The sequence below is a fragment of the Mus musculus genome, chromosome 1, assembly GCF_000001635.26.
Source record: "Mus musculus strain C57BL/6J chromosome 1, GRCm38.p6 C57BL/6J".
In the NCBI taxonomy this organism is placed as follows: Eukaryota; Metazoa; Chordata; class Mammalia; order Rodentia; family Muridae; genus Mus; species Mus musculus.
The window spans coordinates 171,934,503-171,953,982 of NC_000067.6; the positions used below are offsets into that span (position 1 = coordinate 171,934,503).

General features: G+C 43.2%; 1 protein-coding gene across 8 annotated transcripts in view; it reads left to right on the forward strand.

Annotated features, from left to right (window-relative positions):
- Slamf6 (SLAM family member 6) overlaps positions 1-14,456 on the forward strand; it is a 31,501-nt gene extending 17,045 nt beyond the window's left edge. For 3 of the 8 annotated variants that reach the window (XM_006496884.4, XM_011238824.1, XM_006496886.4), the window contains 6 exons: positions 1,967-2,230; positions 3,500-3,613; positions 3,950-3,979; positions 4,894-4,967; positions 7,123-7,194; positions 8,062-9,408. In XM_006496884.4, coding sequence (XP_006496947.1) covers positions 1,967-2,230; positions 3,500-3,613; positions 3,950-3,979; positions 4,894-4,967; positions 7,123-7,194; positions 8,062-8,145 — 638 coding nt within the window. In that variant the 3' untranslated portion in view covers positions 8,146-9,408. Of the gene's footprint in view, positions 1-1,299; positions 1,728-1,966; positions 2,231-3,499; positions 3,614-3,949; positions 3,980-4,893; positions 4,968-7,122; positions 7,195-8,061; positions 9,409-13,496; positions 13,575-14,190 lie in introns of those variants that run through there. The other 5 variants (XR_373611.4, NM_001347186.1, XM_011238825.2 and 2 more) reach the window with 5 other exon arrangements.
- The last annotated feature ends 5,024 nt before the right edge of the window (positions 14,457-19,480 follow it).

The window sequence follows — 19,480 nt, forward strand, 5'->3', positions numbered from 1 at the left end:
TACGAGAGTGCACAGTAGCCTAGTGCTAAAGATGATAGCATTTGGCATCATTAATGAAGTCCAGAAGTAAAGCATTTTCATAACATTGCACAGCTAAATAGCAACAGAGCTGAGTTAAAAACTAAATCTTGTGGCTCTCTCTACACCAATCACCTCACTTTCCCTTTCAACAAGAAATGTACAGTTAGTGCAAGCAAAATGCTTAATATAACACCATTAACATGCACAATTAGGTATCTGTCACACACTCTGCTCTTGCGAGGTGGGTATGCAGAATCCGATGCTCAGAGAATATCCTTAGTCATGGTCTCAGAGATGGTAAATGGTAGCACCTCCCATGTAACTGACCTATCTCACTTTACACAGACATCCAGCTGACTTATCAGAGGTGTTGCCTTAGAAAGTACTCTGCACAGGTGAGCCAATTAACAGAAAAAAACTAATAGAAAACTTAATATAAAACCTTTTCTATCAAGGTTACTTAATTTCTAATGGTATTTTCTCCAGATGTTTTATGTTGAGCCTTAATCAAAAAAACTGTCTTTCTAACTGGAGGGATGGTACACATCTATAATAAGCCTAATATTTGGGAAGTTGAGGCAGGAGGATCAAGAGTGTGAGGCCAGCTTTGGCTACATTGACAGACTGTCTCAAATACATTGGTCTACCTCCCTAATATTAAAGAATGAAAGTGTTTTCAACTTAAAAGTATAGAAACAATAATGAGATACTGTCTTAATCTAAACCATGAAAAATGTAGCTACCAGAGATGCTCAGCAATGCCATGGACTATTTTACAGTAGACCCAAGCATTAGATTGGCTACCTAAGGGCAGTGAGATGGCCCAGTAGGTAAAGGTGCGTGGTACCATGCCTGATGAGCTGAATTTGATTTCCAGGGCCCAGGTGGAAGGAGAGAACTGACTTCCACAAGTTGTCCTCTGCTTCCATACGCATACCATGGCACTTATGCACACGTGCACGTGCGCGTGCAGGCACACACACACACACACACACACACACACACACACACACACACACACACACACACACATTATACCATACCAGAGAGAGAGAGAGAGAGAGAGGTAAATGGTTAAATTAACTATATGTTAGCTGGTCATGAAGGTTCACAGCTTTAATCTCAGCACTTTGAAAACAGAGGCAGGTGGATTTCTGTAAGTTCAAGACCAGATATAATCTACATAGTGAGTCCTGGGAGAGCTGGGGTTTTGCATAGAGACACTGTCTCAAATAAATAAATAAATAAATAAATAAATAAATAAATAAATAAATAAATAAACTTACAATATGCCGTGAGTGCTAAGGAAGAGGCATGGAGCAACAGGGTGACAAGGGACAGGGCAGGAAACTTGGTGCTACAGAACAAAACTAGGCCCTGAGCAAGCTGCACAAGTGCTCTATCACTGAATGTACACCAAGCCCAAGGAATTGTTTTATAGAGAAAGCGATCAGCACAGGCCTCTATTGAAAACATAACATGTGAGGTAAGCTCTATTGGTGTTAAGAGAATAAACCATGCAGATATCTGGGAGAAGAGCCACTCAGAACAGGTAGCAAAGTCTGCATTCAAAGAGCATCCTGCAAGAAGGCTGAACATCAATTCTCCAGATTCATGTAAAAATCTGCGAATGGTGACAAGCATCTGTGATCCTAGCTGTGGGGAAGAAGAGACAGAAACCCCCTCTGGAGCTTGTTGACCAATGGGTAAGTTCAGTGAGAGACCCTGTCCCAAAGAATAAGGTAAGGAGTAATAGAGGAAGACACCCTGCACCAACCTCTGACCTCACATGCATGTGAGCATGTGCCTATACCCTCATGCACACATACTACCATATACACACATAAACCCATCAAACGGAAAGACGGCATGGTGAGGGATGTTTTTTCACAGGTTGATCGGCAAAGCCATGTGTCCTTAACTGAGGTCTTTTCTTTTTATGTAGAACGACTGGGTAACTTAGAAACTACCAACTATACTCTCCTGCTAGAGAATGGGACCTGCCAGATACACCTGGCCTGTGTTTTGAAGAATCAAAGTCAAACTGTCTCAGTTGAGTGGCAAGCCACAGGAAACATCTCTTTAGGAGGACCAAATGTCACTATCTTTTGGGACCCGAGGAATTCTGGTGACCAGACTTACGTCTGCAGAGCCAAGAATGCTGTCAGCAATTTGTCAGTCTCTGTTTCGACCCAGAGTCTCTGCAAAGGTAATGTGGGAACTAAAAACGGGGGGCCCTGGGGAAGAGAGGGAGGAAAGAACCACATCCTGCCAGAGTTCCACCTATGCTCTGGACAGGCAGATGTGGGAGGGCTGCCAGATGCTTTCCACTCAGCCCCAGGTGGGCATCCAAGCCTCTGACCCACTCGACAGGGGGTGAACAAGGGGCAGCCCAACCTGGGAGCCCTGGGGCTACTCCCTAAAGCCCTGGGGTTATGGGAGAGAGGGATGAGGGAAGAGAGGTTCCCACACCGGTGAGAGTGAGCGGATCTTGATGAGAAGAGACTCTCTATGGTTTTAGAGCTTTATTTTAGAAAGGCAGGGAGAAAGAGAGAAGGGAGAGAGAGAGAGAGAGAGAAAGAGAGAGAGAGAGCAAAATCTAGAGAGAAAGAGAGTAAGAGTAAGAGGGAGAGAAGAGAGGAGAGAAGAGAGGACAAAGAGGAGAGAGGAGTGAGAGAAGTGAGAGGTAAGAGAACAAAGGAATAAGAGAGGAATGAGAGAGGTGACAAAGAGAAGACAAAGAGAGGAGTGAGAGGGTGAGAGTGAGGAGTAAGAGATCTAGGTGGGGCCAAGCAGCCTCTCTTATGGTCTTTACTGTTGCTAGGTAACTGGGGAGGAGTTTAGCCTGAAGGTCAGAAGCTTGGGACATTGCCAACGTGACTTCTAGCCATGCTTCTCTTGTGGGGGCTGTGGGGGGGGTGGTAACTTTGGCAGGAGCCAGAGTTCCAGGAGCATGAGGGAACGCCTACCGTGTCATGTAGGTGAATTATCACCCTTCCGGGGTTCAGACCTCAGCTCGACTGGAGACCAGCCTGCCTGTGCATAGCCCAATGCCCCACAAGGTAACATCTGCCTTGGGTCTTCCTGGGACCCTCAAGCAGCTGGGTAGTATTATAGTGTGGATTCACAAGACTGCCTGAACAGTGGCAGTTGGAGCAGCCAGACTGCTGCTGAGAGGAACGAACAGGGAGGCTCTAGAACTCTCTGCCTCTATTAATCTTCTTTCCCTCCCCAAGTCCTCGTGCAAGAGCAAGACCTCAGGAGTCAAAATGGCTCTCTCCTACCTCAGCCAGGCCATACCTCTCCTGCATCTCAGAAAGCCTGACAGATCCCCAGACTGCGAGTAGAAATGGCCATACTCAGCCTCTATAGACAGCCCAGAAGGACTGAAGAAATCCTCTGAGACAAACTCAAAGGATCCCTCATTTTATGTATCCTAGGAAGTTCCACTTCCTTTTTATTTAATTCTTCTTTTCAGGGGTTCTAACTAATCCACCCTGGAATGCAGTATGGTTTATGACTACAATTTCAATAATCAGTGCTGTCATACTCATCTTTGTGTGCTGGAGCATACATGTTTGGAAGAGAAGAGGTAAGTTTCCCTTCTGCTTTCTTCTATCTGCTGTAAGATTGCAGCTGTTTAGAGTCTGGGGCCTCTGGTTGCCAGGGGTCAAGGGAGGATGGACACAACTTCTGGCTGAATTAGTCCACTGGGATGATGCCCAGCATGTGACCAGGTTTCTGTTAATACATAAGGGAGGTGTCCTACTGAGAAGAGCAGTACCCGGCCTCGGGATCCACTTGCTCACTTGCCCTTCATTTGGGTTCCGTTGCCTGCATCCTTTGGAAAGATGCCTGGTGGAGAAGGATGGAGGAAATATTCTCTCACCGAACTCACGTGTTCCACCTTCCTGCTTTCATTTCCCAGGTTCTCTTCCTTTGACTAGCCAACATCCAGGTGAGCATGCAGCCTCTAACTACAAAACGTAAAGCAGACAGGAAGAGGTAAATGAAAGAGAAGAGGGGCTGGCCAGAGGGATAAAGAGTGAGCATTACTATTCATCTGGACCCTGTGGTGTCAGAAAGACTAGCTGGTAACCACGAGACCTACAGCATTCCTCCCAAGTATGTGAGGGGCATCACACTCTTCTAGAGCAAGGTCAAGATCACTAACTTCCTTTCTGATGGAGAACACAAGTCCCGGCGAAAAGGGTCCATGAACCACACATGCACTGTCACTTGGAGCATAAAACACTCAAAACTAGGCTCTGTGACTCCGCCACTGAGACTCAACCAAAGTTGAGACATTGGATAGATGTGTGAGAAAGAGATGTAGATGCAGGCTCGTTTTCTGAGTCTCGTCTCATGGGTGATAGTTTCAAGATACCATTGTTGAAGAGAGGGCATGAGGTCAGGGATCAGAAGACCTGCATTCTCACTCCTGTCCCTCTCTTCCTAAGCGACTCTGTACAAGTCCACTAAGCACCCTTGAGCCCGAAATTCCTCATCTCTAAAATTGTCAAATCTGTCAGACGGGGCTGTGAAAACTGTCTCCAGAGATCTCGCAGACTGTGGTATTTAGTCCTTCAAGTGTGTTGACATGAGGGAATCACTGAGACTCTGAATCATAAGAATACCACCCACACCCTCACCCAAGAAGTGAGGTTAGAAATAGACCATACGATAGTTCTTGTTTAGCACTGAACTCAAAAGATTGGGAGGTGGAGAGAGAGTCCTTAAAGGGGGGTCAGTCTTGAAACAACTGCTTTGCAGGGGGTGTTCTAGAGGCCAGCAAGACACAAGATCCTGTGCAGACTCACCCCAGAGTCCTACCACTGACAGCTGTACCTTTTGTGTGTGTTAACCATACAGAGTCCTCCCAGAGCACAGATGGCCCAGGCTCTCCAGGGAACACTGTGTATGCACAAGTCACTCGTCCAATGCAGGTAAGTCCTCTCAGCTCTGTTCTCCACTGTTGCTGTTGTTACCGTGATCCCCCCCCCAAGCACATCACCACAATCGTCAGCCTTCTCTATTGGAGAAGGCAACCGCAGAGCTGACACCCAGTGTCTGCCCTGATGGCCTTTAAGATAATGCTTCCCCTCGCTCGCTTCCCAGTGTTCTCTGTCTGCTTAACCCATCAGGCAGTCTTTGTGCTTCAGGGTTACTATAACCTGCTTGAAAATACAAGTTAGAGACTCTCCTTTTCCCTTGCCACATTTGACTAGATCAAAGGAGATCATAAGCTGGGAGGGGGTGTCATCCAGGAAGTAGAGTTCATGAGAACTTAGAGTAGTGTCTCAAGAGAGAAGGAGGCCAAGTATCACAAGCCTTAAACAATAAAGGGAACGAGCTACAGCTATGGAAGAGAACTCTCACATAGTAGGATGGCCTTGGTCACGCGCCAGGGTCCCCACTACCCATGAATGAGACCATTGTGGGGGCACTTTTCTAAAATAAGTAGATAGACTGGGGAGCCAATTCTCAAGTCTTCTAAAAGAAAAAAAAAAAAAGCCTAAAGAACTTGGCATTCTTTTTTTTTTTTCCTTATTGGATATTTTCTTTATTTACATTTCAAGTGTTATTCCCTTTCTTGGTTTCCCCTCCGAAAAACACCCTCCCACCCTCCCCCTGCTCACCAACTCACCCACTCCCACTTCCTGGCCCTGGCATTCCCCCACACTGGGACATAGAGCCTTCACAGGACAAAGGGCCTCTCCTGGCAGTCTTGAAATAATGGAAGTGAAGCAACGGCCCAGCTAAAAGGCTTGGATTCCCCAAGCAAACACCTCTCTCCCCAGCTGACGCAGGCTTTGTGGGGTAAACTCCTAAAGGAGAAGACTGTGAGGGGCAGTCACGCTTTTTGCCCATTTACTGTTCCCAACTCCTGCTGGGAGCATGCTCACCAACAACCCAAAGCAGGGATCATCAGCCCATACGGCAGCTAAGTATCTAAATGTATGTAGAGATCCACCTAGGACCTGAGGGTTTCTGTTGTTACTACTGCTTTGTGCATCAGAGAACCATTCACTTTGGGTTTTCTTTCCTTTTGTTCATTAATTTACTTATTTGCATTCATTTCATTTCTTTTACATCCCAGTCACAGCTTCCCCTTCCTCCTCTCCCCCTAGCCCCACCCCCTCACGCCCCGGATTCTCCTCCCCTTCTGTCAGAAAAGGGGGTCCTCCCATGGATATCGACCCACCTTGGCATATCAGGTTGCAGTAGGACTAGGCACATCTTTTCCTGTTGTGGCCAGACAAGGCAGCCCAGTTAGGGGAAAGGGATCCAAAGGCAGGCAACAGAGCCAGCCAATGCTCCTGCTGTTCGGGGTCCTATACATCTGTTACATATGTGTTTGGGGCCCAGGTCCTAAACGCATGCTCTCTGGTTGGTGGTTCTTAAAACCGGTAGTTCCTATACTTCTGGTTCCCCACTACACCATGGTGACTAGACCATTAGAATAACAGGGATAAATGGGAGCAGGCAAAGTAGGTGGCTCCAGTTATAACTAGTAAAGACTAAGACAAAAGATCTGATGCAATAACCATCTAGCATGTAAGCTTTTATGTATGTTTAAAGGAGCAAGCCTGGAATCAGATGCAAGACAAGAATGCTTTTATCCCTCCACACGACTCTGCCCTTCGGTTGTTCTCTGGCTGGGCCTTTACATTGCTGGGACATTGATATTCTATCTAGGTTGTTTTTCTGTTTCTTGGAGAATGTTGCTAAAACATCACAGGTTTGAACTGGTAGAGCTTGGTCCTAGGCTCCTCTTGGCATGACGCTTCTTCCTTCCTTGCTTCTTCCTTTCTTTCTCTCTTTCTTCCTTTCTTTCTCTCTTTCTTCCTTTCTTTCTTTCTTTCTTTCTCTCTTTCTTCCTTTCTTTCTTTCTTTCTTTCTTTCTTTTCTTTCTTTCTTTCTTTCTTTCTCTCTCTCTCTTTCTTTCTTTCTTTCTTCCTGTCTTTCTTTCTCTCTTCTTGTTTTTTTCCTTGTCATACTACCTTTCCCCAAAATACTTGCATGCACAGACCTCTTTGTTTCTGTGTGAGCCAAATGAGTATTATTCTTTTGTTTGTTTGTTTGTTTGTTTGTTTACAGGAAATGAAAATCCCAAAACCTATCAAAAATGACTCCATGACAATTTACTCCATAGTTAATCATTCCAGAGAGGTAAATCCATGACTGCTTTGTTTTCTTGTATTGTGTATGCCTGCATATATGTGTGTAATGTATGTGTGTGGTTTGTGCTCATGTGTGTGTGAATAGGAATAATCCCATCCAGTGCCCTGTTCCACCATTCCGTTGACTCCCACAAAACAGTGCCTCTCACTGAACCCAAAGCTAAGCCTGTGTCCAGAAAGCTAAAAAGTCCTCCTGCTTTGGGCCCCTGGAGTGTTGGCATTACAGAGCTAGGAAAGCTTTTTACATGGGGACTGGGGATTTGAACTCGAATCCTCATGCTTTCTCAGTAGGCACTCTTATCTACTGAACCATCTTGCCAGCCACTATCTTCTTGTATTTTTGTTCCTCTCCCAAACTTATTATCTTGCAAATAAAATAAAAGGTCCATTTTACAGATATCTAAATACCACTAGAAAAAAGAAAGTCTTAGAACATTACCAAACTATAAAAAGATATCTTGAGGCTGGTGAGATGACTCAGTGGGTAAACGGCAGCTTTCAACAAGCCTGATGACCTGAGTTCAATCCCCAGGACCCACAGTGTAGGAGAAAACAAGCTCCCACAAGTTGTTCCCTGTGGCAGAAGCATGCAAACACACAAACACACACACACACACTCACACACACTAAATAGATACATAAATAAATAAATAGAGAACATTTTAACTTACCTTGTATTGAGGTCACCTGTTATAAAATTACCTACTTATTTTTTAATGTAGCCCTGCCTCACGCCATCAATAGCTAGCCCTACCATCTAACCATCATGGCTTTCATGTCCTCTCTGCAGCCATGGAGGGAAGGGTATGGCTCTGACCTCTATTAATCTACCTCATTTCTCTCCTCATAAAATAAGCCCATTTCTCCTAGGCCGAATACTCTTAAAGACATCAAATTGGCGAAAGACTTTAAAGAAATCCAGGGAGAACACATCTACTGATCCCTTGGAAGAGAACAGAAAAGAAGCGTGCTTTCCAACTGGCAATGGGATCCGGATGCCCAGGGTTATCACTTCAGCCTGGATCCTTCCTACAAGTGTCAGACTCTTCAGGGGTAGCAAGATCTGTAGTACATAACCCCAAAACTACATTCCAGTCAGATCCAGGACAAATCCTGCTTTGGGTAACTCATCCACATGCTGCTTTCTCTCTGACAACTAAACAGTCAGAGTTCTGATGGACAGATTGATTCCGCAAGTAATCACTTCTCCTTCTAGAAGGCAGCAGGATGTGATTGGCTGTAGAGAGAGCACGGTGTTTTGGTTAAATGTGTAGTATCTGGCATTGGATGGACCACACTCATGCCCTGACAAATCATTTACTTAGACAGGCCCTCTGGGATATTTTCTATGTTCTTGGACCTTTAATCTCACAGCCAATAAGAGGAGGATAGCGATGCATTGCTTCCATTGCTCACACCAGGAATCTAAGCCATCCATGACTACAGTTTATCCCCAAACACTTCAGACTCTACCTCCAATATATATTAAACAGATCTCTCTCTTTTCAACTTGTAGACCATCATCCTATCTCCATTTCTCCCATCTGGAACCTGAGGTACTCCAATTATCTCTAAACATCTCTTCTAATTTTGCTCTTGTCTCTGCATTACCCATGGTCTAAAAGACAACCAGCACAATGTCCTTAGTATAGTCCCACTCTTCCTATTGTCTGCCTGTACCCTTGCAGACTCCTCATCACAGCCAGTGTGAAAGCCAGAGTTCCTGGCTCAGGATGGTCTGCCACATCCCCAGACTCTGCTAGTTTCACTCTCCCCATTCTCTGTTTGACCTCTGTGACCTTTTAGCTCCTCTATCAGAGAAGAAATTTCTCCATAGTATAGTCACTTACATCTGCCCCAAAGCTCTTCTTCTGCCTGTTGGGTTCCTCCTGTACTTTAGACCTCAACTTAAATACATCATCTTCTATAAAAGACCTTCCCAGTGCAGTCTACCTAAAGAGGGATTCCTTATTAGTCTCTTTAACTTCCATGTTGTTTATCACATGATATTGAATATTTATTTTTAATATCTGTTTCCCTTATTAGAGGATAAATCTGTGGGATCAGAGACAATAACTATTTTATTGCTGTAATCATTAATATGTAGAACATTGTAAGTGTTCAAACAATACCTTTAGTAAATAAATGTATACAAGATGGATTGGTGTGGGAATTAAATGAAACAATATGATTGGCTCTGCAACTGTAGGTCTACTTCTGTGTATTCTATAACTGCAAACTGAAATATTTGACAAAGAATTGTATCTATACTAAGTATATACATACTTTTTTCTTATTATTCCCCTGAGATAGACATAGGTTCTATAGTACCCACCTCCATTTTATATGAGGAATTGGCATCTAGGGATAGCCTAGAACCATCTTCCAGGAACACCAAGGGATGACTATAAACCTGAACCCTTTAGCCTAGTGCCTAACACATTAAGAGAGCCAAAGACATGCATGCATAACTACTAGTTTTGCCTGGTGCTTTGTGTCAAGGCACTCTTAGAATCCTAACGCTTGGGAGATAGAGTCAGGAAGAGTCAATGTTGTCCTCAGTTATACAGAAAGTTCAAGGCCAACCTAGGTTGCATAAAACCTTGTCTCAAAAAAAAATCTTATTGCCAACGTTGTTATTATCATTATTAAAATTTATTCTCCTGAATCACAGAATCTTCATAAATTCCTTTAACAGCTAAGAGTCCTAAGTTCAAGGCTAGCCTGGGTTACATAGGAAGTTCTGTGATAGTCTTAGCTACACAAGAAGACTGTCACAAAAAGTAAGATAAAAGGCTGGAGAGATGGCTTAGTGGTTAAAAGCACTGACTGCTCTTCCAGAGGTCCTGAGTTCAATTCCCAACAATCACATGGTGGCTTACAACCATCTGCAATGGAATCTGATGGCCTCTTCTGGTCTCTGAAGAGAGCAACAGTGTGCTCACATACATAAAATAAATAATTTTTTTAAGTAAGATAAAATAAATGAGAAGAGAGAACGTCCACTACTTGACCACATTCATGCCATTTCTTGCCTTGTCTCAAGTTTCAAATCCGATTAGTTTACCCCATGTGAAATGCATGCTCCCCTGTCCTAAGGAACATTTTTGGAGGGAGAAGAAGGATTGCTGCTATTTCTTTTAGTATGTTTTATTCTTCTCAAAAAATAGCACATGTGCTTATTTAGAATAATTCACACACTCCAAAACAAAACACCTCTACAATAGCCAAGATAACTACCATTAATAATCCTATATGAAAATAGCACTGGTTTTTACCAATATAAAATCTTTTCATAACTTTTTCTTGGCTTTAATTTGTTTTTGTTTTTATTTTCATTTGTTTTAACTTGTTTTGTTTTTGCTTAACAATATCCCTTAAATAACTTTCTGAAGTTTGGATGTATAATCCTACTGATCATCTTTGCTCCTTTTGGGTTTCAATTTTATCTATACGAATAGTTGAAAATCAAGCAACACTTTGAAATGTGTGTATATCAGAGGCAGCCCATATCAAAAAACAGAACCCAAGATGCCAAGAAGCAAGGATAGTGGCATCGCAATAGAAAAGATCTAAAGCAATGGCTGTGAACAACAGAAGGAGAAAACAAAATTCACCAAAGTTAGTTAGGTCTTTTTTATTTTGGTTGTTAGATCATTGGAGACCGAATCTTCTGAGGCCCGGAAAAGCCTTAAGCTCACTGTATATGGACTCCTGATCCTCCTGCCTCCACCTGCCCAGTGCTAACATTATAAATTCATGTTGAATCCTGGCTACTAATGACATTGTCAGCTAACAAACTAGGATAAATAGAGAAAAGTTCATCAGGAAGAAAGGGGGGCTTAAGAAATAGTCGTGGAGTCTTCAAAGAAGGGAAAAGGAAGAATTCCTATAAGGCCTTACAAGGTGCCCTAAAGCTTAGAGGAAGACTCATTGGACAGATAGGAAGGTACCCTCCTTTATTTTTGACATTTATGTGTGTGCATGTGTACTTATGGGACACGTGGAGTCAGAGGATCTCTTAGAGTTTCTATTTCTGTGACAAAACAACATGACCAAAAAGCAAGTTGGGGAGAAAAGGGTTTATTTGGCTTACACTTTCATATCATTGTTCATGACTGAAGGGAGTCAGGACAGGAACTCAAAGGGGCAGGAACCTTGAAGCAGGAGCTGTTGTAGAGGTCGGGCCATGGAGGGGTGCTGCTTACTGGCTTGTTCTTTATGGCCTGCTCAGCCTGCTTTCTAATAGAACCCAGGACCACCAGCCCAGGGATGCACAACCCACAATAGTCCTACCCTGTTGTGGATTTGGTTTATTGCTTATATTATGTTAATTGGGTCCCCAAATTATACGGAAATTTGCCATCTGCATGTAAGACACCCAGGGTCCCTGCCCCCAGTTGGTTCTAATAGTTAAATAAAGGTGCCAGTGGTCAATGGTTGGGCAGGGAGACAGAGGTGGGACTTTAGATTTCCTGGGCAAGGGAACCCAGGGAAGAAAAAGGATTTAGAATCGCCATGCTGATCAAGCTTGAGAGCTGCGGGAGAGGAAGCATACAGCCATGGAAGAGTGAGAGCTGTGGGACAGGAAGCATACAGCCATGGAAGAGTTGGGGAAGAGCAGCCCCAGCGGTGCCTCCCCCACTGGGTCTGGGGTAACAAAGATGGAGTATAGATTTTAGTAAGTAATCATTCATGAGTATCAGAGGGGAGGAGTTAGTAACATGAAAATTAGGGAGTGGCCCAACCACTGATTTACGTAGAGCATATTAAAAATAAGGCTGTGTGTGTTTGTCTTTCATTAAAAAATCCAGAGCATCTTGTCAGGTGGCAAGCATTGAGCACCAATTTGAGTAGTGTTCACAATTAATACAGCAGATGGTGTCCAACCTGTAGGCTCGCACTCACTAAAAAAACTAATTGGAGATGCTCAAAGGGAGAACACACACCATGGCATGAGATTAGGAGGTGGAAGAATTGGCTTCTTAGCACAGCTGCTGGTTCTTCCCCAAGCCCAAAATTGGGTTTGGAACTAGAACAAAGGGAATGCTAATTGGAGCGCATAATTTTGGGTTTTGTAGCTTAAGGATGAGACACACCCAGGCTGACCCAGACAAAGCTGGGTGGCAGGGATTTACCAGATTAACACAATACGCCCCCATCAATCTCTGGTGAGAAAACGCCTTACAGGCTGGCCTAAAACCCTATTTTTTTTTTAACTGAGGTTCCTTTCTCTCAGATGACTTCAGCTTGTGTCAGGTCGACATACAACTGTCCAGAACAAAGGACAGCTCTAGGAGTTGCTTCTCTCTTCCTTCTGCCATGTGGATCCTAGGGATTGAACTCACGTTGCCAGGATTGGCTGCAAGTGCTTTAACCTGCTAGCCTTCCCACCAGCCCCTGAACTGGCTTCATTTATCAAGATTAATAATAATAATAATAATAATAATAATAATAATAATAATAATAATAAAGACATCCCAGATAGAAAAAAATCTATAAAGTCAGGGAAGATAGAGAAATATTTTCCACTGTTAGAATGTTCAAGTCAGCAATAGACATAGCCCTGTGTCTTGGAAAGGACATTCTATCCATTTAGAACAGGAAATTAACCAAACGCTACCCCAAGCCTAGACTGCACCGATGTCTAGACTGTACTCTGGCAAGGATCACACCTGAAACAAAAATTAGTTACAAAAAAAAAAAAAAAACTGTGAGAAAAACCAAGTTTTATGTTTTCCAGTGGACCACGTAATAAAACGAGACTTCCTGATTCCAGCATTTCCTCCCTTCTTACAAGCCTCTGCCCACTTATCGATGCCACAGTCTAGACTCCACAATGCTGCACTTCCCCGGCGTTCCTCCTTCCTTTCCAGCTCTTTCTCAGCCTCCTCACTGAGATGCCTCTTCTGCCTCTTCAGTTGCAGGACTCACAAAGACAATTTGGACTGGGTCTCAGACTCAGAGGTTCCCTTCATCTCCATCTTCCTGTCCTTTTCTAATGTGACCTTTCCCAACATCTTAGCACCACCTTATATGCTAATGGGTCACAAACTCATGTCTTCGTCCCTGGCCTCCCAGCTTAGATCAACTGTCTTCTTGACATCTCCACTTACAGATCTAGTAATAGGCATCAAAGTATTTCTTAATCAAAACTCTTGATTTTTGTGTCTCCAACTCTTTTCTTCTGTTCATCTTCAGATCAGTCAATGATACCTGATTAGGTCTCCTTTCTAGGCCTGAAGATCACACAGAACTTGGAATATAATTCATCATTTTCTTTTCTTGTAGGAAACAGTGGCTTTAACCGGCTATAACCAACCCATTACCCTGAAGGTTAACACTTTAATCAACTATAACTCCTGAAGGTAAATGTTTTAAGACCCAGGTGCCCTACTCTCAAAACACAAAGCATGCATATTGCAAACAGCAAAGAAAATCTCGTTGGTCACAAAGAGCCTATGAAAAATAATATTTTTAGCCCTTCTTGAACAGCTATTGGCAGTTAAGGTCACATGGGGGGAAGGGAAGTCCAACTCCTTAGAAATTCTCAACCTCTGCTCATGCGGATAACCTTAATTAAATATAGTGAATTGCACACGAATACACACATAGGCACGTGCACAGACACACACACAAACACACACACACTGGCTATGCCCCCAGTATACAGGACGTGCCAGCTCCTGTCCCCACAATACTCACATCCCGCACCCTCTCCTTTCCTCCTTATTCCTCATTGCTTTCTCTTCCCTCCTTGTTCCCTGGCTCCTAGAGAAGTAGGCAGATGCTATGCAATTGTTAGTGAGCAAAAGGATGACTGTGCACACTGTAGTTCGGGTTCCCAAACCCACAAATACACCATCCATCTTCTTTTAAGGCAGTGAAGGACAAACGCCACCTCAGTGAGAAGATTAATTTACTCTTAAATTACCCTCGTCTACTCGGTATGCAAAAGTGAATGCTCTTTTTCTTTTCCCCCTAGGAAGAGCACTGCAGTGACTTGAGGAAATTAAACAATGCTGTCACCACAGCTCTGGCTTAGATTAATGAAGTCAGCATCTCTGGAGATTGAGCGCTGCCATTTGCATTGTTCAAACGCTTTCTAGGTGGTATGGTGAGATGCCAGAGGGCTAAGGGCCATTATAGCAGGGTAGTTTGACTAGGAATACATAAGATAGAAAGCCTAGAATCATATCATTGAAAGGGACAATGGACCTAAGAGAAGTGGAATAAAATTGTGTCACGCTGTGTGGTTCTGTGATTTCTTTAGATTGAGGGTTGAAGGGGCCTCCAAGTTGGCACGGACACACCCAGACACCAAATTCTCAGCACAAAAGAGATATATTAAGGAACAAGCAGATTGGCTGGGGGTTGGGGGAAATGCCTCTGAACGGGACAAAGACAGCAGCAGGTGTTTTTGCAGAAGTGGTGGGTTTTTTTTTTGGTTTGGTTTTGGTTTTTTGGTTTGTTTTTAGGAGAAAGGGTGTAGGGAATTCTATGCTAGAGTAAGTTGCTAAGTCCTTACAGATGAATGCAGGACAGAGCACAGGAAGCCCCACCCCAGGGTCACAGGATAGGCCTTTCATCTTGGGTTTCAAGGTAAAAAGTGGAATGGGCTGAAAGGAGCTTTCTCTAATATGAATAAAGTAAATGTGACCTCTGCCCTTCCTCTTCCCTGAGGCTAGCTGAAGATGCTCTCTCTGGAAAGGGAGGAGAGTGCGCCATTGTCATGTTCTAACTAACACGCCATTGACATGTTCTAACTAACAGATCACTGGAATGAGTGACAACGGCCAATGCTTTCTTGTCCCTTACTCCTAGCCTGCAGACCCCTCTGAAGTTGAACTCTTCAGATATCTCTGCAGCTCTTAAATGACAAAACCCCACAGTATTAGCTTTTCCTCCTAGGTTTCATTTAATCACATCTATTTTTTTATGGCCTTCTGCCTTCTCCTTACCTTTCCCCAGCTAGTCTTCCTTTACAATTCCAGACTTGTTTCCCTAGGTTCAGCTGACAAGCTCCTTTCTGCTTAGTTCATTATCACCCTAAATTCTGTTTTTCTCTCTCCTCTGTTCATTTCTATGTACAAATATGAAGGACTCTCTCTTGGTTTTTGAGACGGGGTCTCACTACGTAGCTCTGGATTTTTAGAACTCACAATGTAGACCAGGTTAGTCTCAAACTCACAGAATACGCCTGTCTCTGCCTCCTGTGTGCTGAGACTAAAGGCATGAGCTGCCACACCTGGCCAATGATTAAGAGTCTTGATAAAACAGTCAAAGACAAATGCCTGTGTCAAAACCCATTCCGGGATCCTACAACAATCCAAACCACAAGGTGAATTCAAAGAAAATAATTGGAACACGTGATTTCTTGAGGTAGAGATTTTCAGGAAAGAAAGGATACAAAAAAAGAATTCTGCCTATATTATAAAGCAAAATGTGCAATTTGATAGGACATAGACAAAAGGATTTGTGCATATCAGTGGATTTCACTGTGACAGTTCCATGAATGTGTTAGCGATCAGGCATTTCCACCAGCCTGCCCTTGGGAACATCGTAGCGCAGCGTACATCATTACCCACAGCCAAGTTTGACAAGTGCAACAGATATGGTGTGTGAAAGCACCCTCCCCTCCAGATCTCTCTCTGGGTCCTTATCTGTATTTTTCTCTTCCTCCCATTCCCTCATTGTCTCATTCATTCTATCTAATTCCCTGTCTTGTTCTTTCTCTCTCTCTGCCCGTTTGTCTCCATAAACCTCTTACACTACATATGTTGCATGGCATACTTTCTTAGCAGCTCACCTTGACATGGCCATCAAAGGTACCCTCACACTCACCACACTATCCTAACAGTATAAATATATCAGGTTTTGGTCATATTCAAGTATTCCCTTTCCCTGGTCTTTTCCTTACCCTCCCTAAATTGTCCCTCTACTACTACGTTTAAGAGTATTATCTTTTTATCTTTTTTTTATCTTTATAAAACATAAATGACCTAGGTATAATAATATATACCTGTAATCTCAACACTTGGGAAACAAAGTCAAGAAGATCAGAAACTCAAGGCCAACCTTAGTTATGTAATAAGTCCAAACCTTGCCTAGATTACAGGACTGGTGATGTGTAAGACTCACCCAGGTGGTACTGGCTTTGAAGGCATGAAGGGGTCATGAAGAGTAGCTGAAGCTTGGCACTGTGAGAGGCCAGGGAAGGCCATTGATGAAAGTATAGCCTCAGTTGCAGTTGATGGCCCAGTACTGAAGGGGTAATGCAAAAAAGCTGAGCCTTGGCACCATAAAGAGAACCTATGAGAAACTATTTGTGAAACCTAGTTGCAGTAGAAGACTCCAGAGAATTGGAGATGCCAGAACCGTGGAATGATCAGCAGCAGTGGAGTGGAGTCAACCAGAACCTAGAGTGCTACAGAGGGCAGAGCTGGAGAAGTGGCACACGTCCTTTGGAGGAGCCCAGAAAATCATGTGTAGATCTCAGACACTGGAACAAGAAGCTGTAACACAGAAGATGCCTTGGATACCACAATGTTAGAGATATCAGAGCCATGGGATATCTGCCAAGGAAAGTTGCTAACAGGGAGTGGAACCAGCTCAAGAGAATGAAGTTTGTTACTGCTGAATGCCAGATCTGCCAACAGCAATCAACAAGGATGAAAGGAGCTAGAGTTCTGAAGACCACCTTGGCATTAAACATGGAAACATAGAGTTTGGAGTTTGACCAGCTGGTTTTTGGTCTGGCTTTGGTCCAGTAATTCCTCTCTGAGATGTTTTGGAATTGGGAATGTATATCCTGTGCCATGATGTGTTGGAAGTATGGGATCTGCTTTTTTATTTTGATTTTATAAGGGATTACAGTTAAGAGATTGCATGAATTCCAGGAGAGACTTTGAACTTTGGGCTTTTAAACATTGATGAGACTATTATTATAGACTATGGACTAAATGAAGTTGGACTAAATGTATTATACATTGTGCTATGGCTAGGTATGACTCCCTTAGACTCGTGTGTTTAAACAAGCCTATGGGGACCAGGGAATAGAATGTGGTGATTTGAATATGCTTGGCCCATAGGGAGTGAGACTATTAGGTGTGGACTTTTTGGAGGAAATGCGTCACTGTGTGACTCCTATGCTCAGGCTCTACCCCTTGTGGAAAAGAGCTTCCTCCTAGATGCCTGAGAACACCAGCCTCTTCTGGCTGGTTGCCTTTGAATCAAGATGTAGAACTCTCAGCTCCTTCTCTAGCACCATGTCTGCCTGCATGCTGCTATGCTTCCTGCTATGATAATAATGGACTAAACCTCTGAAAATTGTAAGCCAGCCCCAATTAAATGTTTGTCTTTGTAAGAGTTGCCTTAGTCATAGTGTCTCTTCATAGCAATAGAAACACTAAGACAACTAGTACACAATACCTCTAAATAGGTAAACAAAAATAAACAGATAATCGCCCCTATGATAAGTCCTTTGAATACTTCAGTGATGCTAATAACATCTTTGTAGGTTGTATTACTTCAAGGCATTCATGCTTGCTGCTCTTGTTTTATCGCTAGCTTTCTTTCACTGTTTTCACAGTGAAAAAATTCATCCTCATAAAAAGGCCATGGTATATCAACTTAAAAGATTCCTTACCTCCCCACCTCATTCATTCATGGGGTTCTTTCACAGCACTGACTTGTACTGGAAAAGACATTTTGTTTCTTTTCCCCTCTTAGGATGTGAGTTGTATTTATGCAGTTGACACAGTTTAGAGGATGCAGATCAGACTTCTGTCTTGCTGGGCAAGTGTCCTACCACTGAGCCACAGCCCCAGTCGCACTGTTCATTCTACACAGTGTCTTACCTGTTTCTCCCACTGAGATGGTTAATCTTGATTGTCAACTTGATGAAATCTAAAATCACCATGGAAACAAATCTCTGGGCATGACTGTGAGCTCATCTAGATGGGGATCATTGAAGTGTGGAGGACAACCTCAAAATTTGTGTGGTATTACTCCAAGGACTGCGGTTCCTGACTGATGAAGAGGAGAAGGCAAACCAAGCACAAGCATTTGTGGCCCGTTTCCTGACTGCAGTGAGAAGCAAGCCTCCTATTCCTGCTATCACGCCCTCCCACCAGGATGGAAGGACCTCCCTCAAATTGTAAACCAGGATAAACTGTTCTTTCCTTAAATCCCTTCTTATCAAATTTTGTTTCAGTAATAAGATAAGCAACTGATGCACCCATTTTCCTCTAAGTTCAAGGAAAACATGCCTTTGTCGCTGCTGCAGTCTGAGAACATAGACCATATGATTTAACACAGATATCTCAACATCTATAAACTAATAAAGGCATGATTAACACTATGGAGGTGGCTATGGGGATGGAGTTACTCTTCTGAGGTGGTGACTTCTTGTTTCCATTCTTTATTTACAATGATAAACTATAAGTAAAACCTTTTATCTCATTTGGATTCATAGAGTGATTTTTAAACTGTAACATGCCCTTTTTTAGGGAGCCACATATCTGAATCATAAATTATAGTGGGTTGATGTTCAAGGTCTATTTAATATTCTATGTACCTATCTTTATCTTTTCTTACATCTTAAGAGACAGGGTCATATTAGAAAGCTCAAGCTAGTCTCAACTCAGCATCTTCCTGTCTCAGCCTCCCAAGTGTGCCACGATGCCCAATTTCATTGTGCTGCTGGATTAAGGTAGGATAAACTATATCTCCTAGCTTTCAGTGAAGCTAGATAAAGACCTCCCTGCCTTTTTTGACTTAACAGGAGAAAGGGTTAGATTTGATGAGTGTTGGCATTTCAGAAATAGACTTCATATTTCTCAAGTGGAATCCACCAGGCTAGGGAAATTGTTTAATTGGTAAAGCATTTACTGCATAAGCATAAAGACCTGACTTTAAATCCCCAGAACTCTAGGCAAAGCCAGGATCAGGAATTCACATCTGCCACCCCCTGAATCCTCCAGGAATGAGAGGGAAAAGCAGAAAAAGTAAGAGAAGTTTGTGGGCCAGCTAGCCTGATGAATGAAACAGCTTGCAAGACCCTATCTAGATTGTGTGTGTGTGTGTGTGTGTGTGTGTGTGTGTGTGTGTGTGTGTGTGTGTGTGTGTGTGTACACATATGTATGGAAGTGCCTATGCAGACCAGAAGAGGGCACAAGGTTTCCTAGAGCTAGAGTAATAGGTGGTTGTCTTAGTTAGGGTTTTACTGCTATGAACAGACACTGTGACCAAGGTCTTATAAAGGACAACATTAA